General features: G+C 38.0%; 2 protein-coding genes across 12 annotated transcripts in view; one reads left to right on the forward strand and one right to left on the reverse strand.

Annotated features, from left to right (window-relative positions):
* LOC123513811 (Down syndrome cell adhesion molecule-like) overlaps window positions 1–1,479 on the reverse strand; it is a 13,978-nt gene extending 12,499 nt beyond the window's left edge. For all 3 annotated transcript variants that reach the window (XR_006677447.1, XM_045271168.1, XM_045271167.1), the window contains exons 1-2: window positions 1,254–1,479; window positions 164–264 (exon numbers count right to left, since the gene is read on the reverse strand). Coding sequence is in view for 2 of the 3 variants with exons in the window: in XM_045271168.1 (XP_045127103.1) it covers window positions 164–264; window positions 1,254–1,296 (144 nt within the window). In the remaining variant the exon portion in view is untranslated. The remainder of the gene's footprint in view (window positions 1–163; window positions 265–1,253) is intronic.
* Window positions 1,480–2,018: 539 nt separating this feature from the next.
* The window catches only part of LOC123513812 (protein retinal degeneration B-like), a 134,114-nt gene continuing 126,132 nt past the window's right edge, over window positions 2,019–10,000 (forward strand). For all 9 annotated transcript variants that reach the window (XM_045271173.1, XM_045271169.1, XM_045271176.1 and 6 more), the window contains exon 1: window positions 2,019–2,211. The gene's annotated coding sequence lies outside the window, so the exon portion shown is untranslated. The remainder of the gene's footprint in view (window positions 2,212–10,000) is intronic.

The following is a 10,000-nucleotide window of genomic DNA, read 5'->3' on the forward strand; positions in this document are numbered from 1 at the left end:
CTCAACAGCATAATAAGAATATCCAAAGTTGGAACCATGGAAGAGGCAAAAATTCAATGTTTTGACTATATATACTACAACAATACATATGTAGAAGAAAAATAAAGTTTTAGTGTTCTAACAAGACAACAGAGTAGTACTTCAGGATGAGAAGCTTATATACCTGACTGTGGGGGCAAGGTAGGGTCACATTTTCATACATGTTGACAAATTCTGTTTTTTCATCTTTTATCACGAACTCTTGACCAAAAACTCCATATAAACCTGTAATAAAATGAAAACAGCATGTATTAGTTTGTAAGCAGCATAGGTACTCATCACTACACCTGCTGCATTGTTTGCAAAACTTTACTTAGTTCAAAGGATACACTACTGAAACTTGACAGAAAATAAAAATGAATAAGTAGTAATAAATAAATATATGCAATAATGAAATAAAAAAACGGCATCAGTGGGAGTGGCTACAAGAAAGTCAAACCACAGCCCATTCAGTTACCGTTAAGTATTATTCGTGAGCTAATGAGTTGTAACACATGAAAAAGCATAAATTATTTACGTAGCACAAGTAATAACAATAATGGAAAAAAAAAAAAAAAAAAAACAGCATCAGTGGGAGTGGCTACAGGAAAGTCAGACCACAACCCATTCAGTTACCATGAAGTATTATTCGTGGGCTAATGAATTGTAACACATGAAAAGCATCAACTATTTACGTAGCACAAGTAACAACTGCCGAAGGACACCAAGCTACAATTTTAGGAAGCCACACCCTCCAGAACCAAGATATACGATAAATGTTGCCTTCAAAGCTTTAGCACGGCCAGAAACCAAGAACTGTAAAAAAAAACCAAAAACGGTAAAACTACATCTTCCATGAACTATTTACGTAGCGCAAGTAACAATAACCGAAGGACACCAAGCTACAATTATAGGAAGCCACACCCTCCAGAACCAAGAAATATGAGAAATGTTGCCTTCCTTAGCTTTAGCACTTCCAGGAACCAAGATATGTAAACAAATAACGGTAAAACTACAACATCCACTTGCTTCACACACCACTCATGAACTGGAACTGGAGGCGAATTACTGGCTTTATTTTATCCTCCTTGCTAAACCCTTCCACGAGAGACCATGAAAATGAACCCATGAGTCACGAGAGGAGTGCCTGTGAAAAGCGCCCCTTGTTGTGGTGGTCCCATCAATAGGGGCGGGTCCCTCCTGCCCCTCACAAAACACCTCCACCGTATACTGACCTATTAGAGAGCAAAGACCAATACAAATGCTTCTCAAGACCATTTCTTCATGTCTGAGCCCAATATTCGTATCAAAGCTTCTTGTCTGGCATTGTCAAGGGGCGTCGCTCTGCACCTCAGCCACCTCAGCTTGCAGGGAAAACACTATAGACGCCTGCACCACCTTCGCAGACGAGGCTTGGGGGTTATGGCGCTTATGATTCACCTACACCACAACCAGTCAACTACCACCACCATCATCATCAGCTGTTGCTCAAGCCTTAAGGGTCCCTGATCTTTGCGTTTACAAGTGGTCTTTAAATCATCTGCTATGGTATAAGATTGGGCTTGAAAAATTTATTGTTGAATATATTTGCAACGAAGGTAGAGGATAAGGGGAAGGAGAAGAAGGAGGGCAAGAGCAAGAAAATAGGTGTCATAATGCCATGATATTCTTTGTAACACGAATACAAATCTCATTCTCTCCAAGAAGTCTTTGACCATATCAGTGATTATTCATCCTTCCATTTGTTTCTCCACAGTCACACTTACAACAGTGTTACCATTGGGGAATTATAAAGCCCATGGGATTCAACAACGTCAAAATGTATCAATGAAAATAGGAGATAAATATGAATTCACACTTCCAGTAGGAAAAAGTGTTGGGATAAATATAATCTTAAAAAATTTGCAATAAAAAACTAAACTCACAAAACAGAAAAGAGATCTACTTAGTACAAATAATGAAAAACAACAACAAAAATATTTACGTGCGGAGATAAACACAGCAGCAGACGACGCGTGTAGTGGTTGACAGGGAGCGAGTGTTGTTGTGCTGCGGCTTTGACATTGTAGCAAGTCCCGTGTGTTGCAGCAAGGACTAAACAGAGTGATTTAGTATTCAAGTGAAGGTTTGCTGCTCGCTTCCTGTGGTACCTAAGCGTGGCAGAGGCTGAGTGAGCTGAGACACGGCAGCCAGGTGCGTACTGACCTACCTTTCAGCTTCGATCCACTTGTTTTGTTATTTGTTATTCTTTGATTGTCAATGGCGATTCGACGCCTCTAGTGTGAATAGTAATGCATGATTGCACCAATCAGAAATTGCGACAGCAGACATTACTAGGGCAAGTGCTAAATAAGGCGAAGAGCACCACAGCAGACATGACTGGGTTGGGAGTACTCCTTCACTCTTGTGCTGACAGTGGTGTGTCTAAAGATCATGCTTTGTCCCTGCACCGTGACACCTCTGTAAGGCTATGGGGAAGCCGTGGCTGGTAAATGAGTAAACTGTTGAAAATTTGAAGAGTAAAGACAACACCATTTGCACTGTTAAGACAAATAATTTGGATAGATGGCAAAACTACAGGTTTGTATAAGAATCTAAGACGGTTCAAAACGCTTCATGTAGCATTATCTACTGTTTGGATCGTTACATAAAAGCTTTATGAAAAAAAGAAAACAGGATTTTAAGATACAAGAGAAAATAATACATAACACTAAATGAGAGGTTTTGTGCCCTCAAGACACTGAAAATAGTGTCAACCACAAAGCATTGGTCTGTCAGCCACATGAAAGTCTGGGCTATTGAAAGATAATCGTAATTGATCATGATCAAACATTATAATATACTAGTGGAATGTAATCTTTGATAAAATCCCAATGCCTATCTTTCTGCAAAGTATCAGTCTGTAGATCATATATGTTGAAATGCTTGCTGTGCTTCAGCCTTGGGGATATAGTGAAATTTCAAGAACTTTGATGTAATACAAAACTTAAGCTCTTTTAATCCTAACAAAAAACTTTGAAGGCTCAGAGTACACCCATGATAAACCCTCTCCATTGACAGACTGATACAGATGTATCCTTTTATTTTATGATAATATCTTGCAGTTGGTTTTGACCAATATGTTCATGAATGCTACACGTTTTCATTGATTTCTTGTGTAATCTTTCCAAAAAGACTAGCAAGGTAATATGAAAAAGAAAAAAAAAAGTATTTGTGTAAACATTTTTTTGTATTGATTTTCACTTTAAAGGTTTTCTGGATGGATTTCACTTTAAAATTATGAATCACAGCTTATTCAAAATCAGTTGTGGCATATCAGAATTTTTCCCTAAAGTAACCTGCACTTGCTGCCCCCCAACCTCTCCCCAATGAAAAGTGTATGGCAGCTTATGAACCAAGATGCAGTAGTGGGTGGTGGCTGAGTGAACTGAGTGTTGGTTGACCATGTAGTGTGTGCAGGATGGGTGTGGCTGGTAATTCCATTAAGTAACAGAGCCAATCAACCTTGTCTGCAGTGCATGGTTAGGGAAAACTAACAATGGAACATATAGTCAAGTAATTTTCTCTTATCTATATTAATTATGCAGAAAGATTTGTATGAAACACAAATCTTTGTATTTTGTGTGTAAGGGAAGGAAGAAATTCATGCAGACAACTAAATAATATATATATATATATATATATATATATATATATATATATATATATATATATATATATATATATATATATATATATATATATATATATATATATATATATATATATATATATATATATATATATATATATATATATATATATATATATATATATATATATATATATATATATATATATATATATATATATATATATATATATATATATATATATATATATATATATATATATATATATATATATATATATATATATATATATATATATATATATATATATATATATATATATATATATATATATATATATATATATATATATATATATATATATATATATATATATATATATATATATATATATATATTAAAAAGGCTCTTTTTACTTGCTGTCTTCTGCTGGTGTTACTATGATTACTACTTTTCTGAACTTGCTTAAACAAAGCATTGTAAGGGGTGAAGTGAAATATTCATTGGTGATACAAATCTGTGGTTAACAATGAGTTGTGTTTCTAAGTTCTTATGAAATATATAAGTGACTTGGTTGGGATGCTAACAACTTGACATCAAACTGTATGATAAAATGTATTGAAGGATATGATGAAATAGAAAAAAAAAATATTATGGATTATGATAGAGACTTAAGTTCAAGACATCTTGACCAAAGACTGGGGAAAAGGTAGACATGGGTATGGGTGTAGTGCATGGTAAGCCAAACAGACAATACTTCTATCCTTACAGTAACAGAGTGACACTGACAACCTAGTGACTGTAAAGGAAGGCAGGGCGAACTGATAACTGGAAAGAGAGATAAGATAAAAGTTGTTGATGACCACTATGAGCTCTTCCCTGCTCTTAAGTATGAAGGTTATTTAAGTATGATAAGATGATTCAGAAACATGGTGTAGTGTTAACTCACTATATTGATACCATTTTTTTTTTATACTATTAATGTTTGTATTCCATGTGTGATGAGGACGAGTAATCTCACACACAGATCTTCACTCGTGTTGTCTCTTGTGCATGATACTGTTGTAGACTTCATTAATTGTGCTGAAAACAGTGTTAACAACAGGTGTTTATACACTCATATGGACGCAGCTTAAGTGAAGCACGCTTGTGTTGGAAGTAAGCATTTTCATTGTTTGAGGCACCACGTGTTCTCCCGTGCTGAAAAAAATAATGCTTGATCAGGGCAGAACAGTAACCGTTCTTTATCAGGAAGGATTAATTGACTCAAGATGCTGCAACACCTGGCTGGTGGTGGCACTTAAACGCTGACAATGACGTAACTTTGATAAGGACGTAACCGAGCCTTGAGTGTCGGGATGTCACACGCAGCGCTCGCTCCTCAGTGAGTGAGGAGTGCGATGTTAGCCATGGAGGGTGAGGAGGTGGGTGGGAGGGCGGACACACAAATTAATAAAAGTGTGTTGTTTTGCCGAAGATGAAATTGTATACCAACCACAGCTTAGAACACATATATTGAACCGCCGTGCAGCATTATGGACCGTAACAATAGGCTGAGAACAAGTCATAAATAACAATCATAATCTGCACCTCTGCTATAATCAAGAGATTCAACTTGAAGCTGCAGAGTTTTTAAGAACGTTTTGATGGTTATGTGTGATAAATTGATAAGATTTCTACATTACCAAGAGGAGAAACAGTCTCGTGAACCTTGCTTATCATTTCTGTGGCATTTGAAAGCAATCGTGGTGATCCGAGAGCGAAGCGTTTCTAAATACGATCTTGAGAGTAGAAGATTTAAGACTGTGAGAAATACAACGGAAAAGTGCGCGAATCGTGAGTCGTGAGTCGTGAATCGTGAGTCGTGAGTGGCCTAGACGGGTGCTAGTGATGGCAGGGGATGAGTGCACCTAATGGCTTAAGTGCCGCCACATCCACCAGTATTGATCACCACGAAGGCTTCACTGGGAGGGGAAAAAATAAAAGAAAGAGCTTTGTATGCTGCTATAGAGGATCCAGTGTATCTGTTCCCTTTCCTTTCCTTTGTATAGCGAGCTGCTTAGTGTGTGAACGTACGTGTGACACAAGAAACATGAGGAGGAGATGGGATATACAGGAAGAAGGAAGAGTATAAGGCAGCAAGAATGGAAGGAAAGATATATTAGTGAGTATGTAATGATTTAGAAGGAGCAAATGATGGAGGAAGAATGAAAAAAAAAGTAAGAGGGAATAGATAAGAGAGGAAGAATTCAAAAAGGAGAAATGCAGGAGGAAGTAATGAACAAGAAGGAATAAATGAGGGAGGAAGAATGGAGAGAAAAAAAAGGAGAAATGAAGAGGAAGCAAGGAATCTCTCTCTCTCTCTCTCTCTCTCTCTCTCTCTCTCTCTCTCTCTCTCTCTCTCTCTCTCTCTCTCTCTCTCTCTCTCTCTCTCTTTCTCGCTGACAAGTTCTTTATAATATCACACATCCAAGTAAGAGTCTGTCAAGTTAGAATCGAGTACCGCTGTATGTATTCTTTGCTGCTGTCTGGAATAGCGAGACACATTCTAGCACTGTAATTCACGTTTCGTCAAGCTTAAACCCCTTCAGCACCATGACGCGTTTCCATATTCATTCTGCTTACTATCTGGTGATTTTATACAGCTTCAGAAACCCAAGGGAGGAATTAAAATAGTGAAGACTCTGGCCAGTAATCTTCTGACCTCCATAGATTCTTCCTACTGTAAATAGAGTGATCTAATCGTACACAAATTTCAAGGTAAAAAATGTGTCCCAGTATTAAAGGGGTTAAGAATATCGTAAACCAGATGTATTGTAATGGGAGATCCCGGAGTGAAGTTAGTATAGGGTACACCGGGCGGTGGTAGTGGATAAGGTGGTGAGCGTGGGATCGGGCAGACGTCCACGCGTAGGTTCGAATCACACCACGTACACCCTTAAACACTTTGCCGTTTGTCGAGTGGTTTAAAGTTACCTACATGTCACCATGATACCCAGGTTCTAGGTGGTTACACCCAAGATGAGCTTCAGGGGTGATATGGGCCCTAAAATAAATAAAATTGCCTGCGCCACTAATGGGCGGAAGCTGAACAGCGCTTCCCATACACTCTTCAAGTGAGCCTACAGGCGCTATAGGCCTTAACGTAAAAAAAGAAAAAAAAAAAAAAAGGAAAACTGTTCTCTCACCACCTCCACTGGCAAACTCTGCTGGAACGCTCCTCTGTCTGGCTTTGTTCCATCTCGCGACTTGGAACTGTTTCGTAGTAGCAAAATAACCGTGGAACTAAATTGCCGAGTTTTATTTATGATTTTTAGGAGCTTTAGGCTGGAAAAAGGCTAGAGAGAGAGAGAGAGAGAGAGAGAGAGAGAGAGAGAGAGAGAGAGAGAACAGAAAAAAACAATCTCAGTTACTATGCCTTGTTTTGGAAAGCACAACTACAATGAATAGGACATAATTGTACTGTCTTATATGTAAACCCTTCAGTACTGGGACGCATTTTTACCTTGAATTATGGTTATGATTAAACGATACGTATAAGGAAGGGTCTATGAAGGTCAGCAGAAGATTAATGGCCAGAGTCTTTACTATTTTAATCTCCCACATAAGTTTCTGTATAAGAATGTGTGATAGTGAGCAGAGTGGATATGAAAACGCGTCATGGTACTGTCTAATCTTAACAGGCAGGAAGTGAAATGATAGCGTTTATCACACCCAGCGTTGGCGAGTGACCCCGTCCGGTAAACACACGCCACCAACTTTTCCTTCCTCATGTACCCGCGGGACACCTGCAGGTTTTTACTTTTTATTTACGTGTTACGAGTACAGATGAGAGAGAGAGAGAGAGAGAGAGAGAGAGAGAGAGAGAGAGAGAGAGAGAGAGAGAGAGAGAGAGAGAGAGAGAGAGAGAGAGAGCAGCAAAATAACAAAAGAGAGAGAGAAAAAAAACGTGTTAAGAGTACATATGTAAAAGAGAGAGAGAGAGAGAGAGAGAGAGAGAGAGAGAGAGAGAGAGAGAGAGAGAGAAAGGAAAAGAACAATAACAAAAGAGAAAAAAAACGTGGAGAGAGAGAGAGAGAGAGAGAGAGAGAGAGAGAGAGAGAGAGAGAGAGAGAGAGAAAGAAAAAAGACAATAATAGCAAAAAAAGAAAGAAAAAACTTTACATTTAGTGATTCAAAGCTTTCTTCTCAGCTTATTTTTATTAGTACATGTATTACTATTTTTATCAAGGGGAGTAAGCTTATGTTTATATTGCGAAGCTCTCCCGTTGTCTCTTGAAGCTTTTACTGTTAGTGATTTAAGTTGATTTTGTGGGTTAATCCTTTCGTTGTATTTTGTTTTGGAATCGCTATTTTTATTTATTTATTTTTTTTGGGGGTTCCATTTGGTTCGCTATTTTTCTTTTTCTTCTTTTTTTTGGGGGGGTGGTTCCATTTGGTTTAGTGAAGCTCAGTGGTGGTTTTGTGAAGATTCTCTGTTAGTTATATAGTCAAAGTTTCAGGTTATATATTTATTTATTGATTTATCTCTTCATTCGTTAGCTATTTTAATTTTTTCGTCTGTTTATGTATGCCTTTATTAGTTTGTTTGCTATTTTATTGATGTATTTACTGATGGGTCGTATCGTGAAGCTGTACAGTTTAACCCCTTCAGTACCAGGACACGTTTCCATATTCATTCTGGTTACTATTTGGTGATTTGATACAGCTTCAGAAACTTATGTGGAGGATTAAAACAGTGCCATTAATCTTCTGACCTCTATAGACCTTTCTTAATGTCAATAAAACCGTCTAATCACACCAAAAATTCATGATAAAATACGTTCCAGTACTGAAGGGTTAAATGGTGAAAATTTAAAGTGTATTTTGTGAACCCTTACCGTCCATTTTTTTAAGGCATAACACTCAGTAGCTCAGTGTCAGTGGTGAGGTGAACACGTGACGTCTTCCCCCTGCACGGTGACGGGTGCTACTGAGCCTCGAGGTGTCGGATGAGCTACGTAACCACTGCATTTCTCAACCCACCTCTTGAATTTCATGTGGCCTCAAGGGAGTTTATTCTGACATCTCCCCTCCTCCTCCTCCTCCTCTCGTCTCCCTCTCCATCCCTTCATCTCCTCCACTCCTCTTCACTTTCCTCCCTCCCTCTTTCCATCTCCTTCTCCTTCCTTCCTTCCTTCCTTCCTTCCTTCCTTCCTTCCTTCCTTCCTTCCTTCCTGACATCTCCCCTCCTCCTGGCACTGAAAAGAAAATCCTGTGCATCCCTAGGGAGCTGTGTGTGTGTGTGTGTGTGTGTGGATGGTTGGTTTACATGTCATTTTAATTATGTTTTTTTTCCTATTTTTCCTTTGTTTTCATTTCATTAAATCAATGTCATCTTAATATGTGTGATGACTCTGACAGATATGTGACAAACTACGCCTACTATAGATACACCCTTGAAAATGTAGAAAAAAAGAAAATAGATAAATAAATGAAATAAAAAATAAATAAATAAATAAAATCCACAAGGGTGAGCATGCTATTTTCACTTATAAATGGTGCCGGAGAAGCCTTGTCAAACCTTTTACTAATAATGAAAAAAAAAAAAAAACATCCTTCAGAATCGTTAATAGCCTTCACTAGAACCTGTTTTGACTCTGGTCGATTCACTTGGGTGGTGATATGGGCCCTAATATGGGTACCACTATGAATAAAATTGCCTGCGCCACTAATGGGTGGAGGCTTAACAACGCTTCCAATACTCTTCAAGTTACCTACAGGCGCTATAGGCCAGGACATTAAGAAAACAACAACTTACCTACACATCCTCGCCAAAATGCTAACAGAATAAGTCAAAACACCTTAAACCCCTTCAATACGATGACGTGTTTTCAAATTCACTCTGCTTACTATTTGTTGATTTTACACAGCTTCAGAAACTCATGTGGGGGGTATTGAAATATTGAAGACTGGCCAATAATCTTCTGTCCTCCATAGACCCTTACTATTGTCAATAAAATGGTCTAATAATACCCCAAAACTCTAAATAGAAAATGTGTCCCAGTTTTGAATGAATTAAAAATCGTAAAAACTCCTCACTTTGACTAATATAAGATTTTCATAATATTTTCAGCCTTACATAATGCAGAATTCTTGACAAGCTACGACTAAAATCATTAAAACACCCTTAAAAATCTTTAAAAACTTCCACAAGAGCTTGTTTGGAGGAGGAGGAGGAGAAGAAGGAAGAGGAGGAGGAGGAGGAGGAGGAGGAGAAGAAGAAGGAGAAGGAGGAGGAGGAGGAGGAGGAGGAGGAGGAGGTAGAGGACATATGAATGAAGGAGAAAGACAAAGATACATTCACTTAT

Source organism: Portunus trituberculatus, chromosome 37 (assembly GCF_017591435.1).
Source record: "Portunus trituberculatus isolate SZX2019 chromosome 37, ASM1759143v1, whole genome shotgun sequence".
NCBI classification, from domain to species: domain Eukaryota; kingdom Metazoa; phylum Arthropoda; class Malacostraca; order Decapoda; family Portunidae; genus Portunus; species Portunus trituberculatus.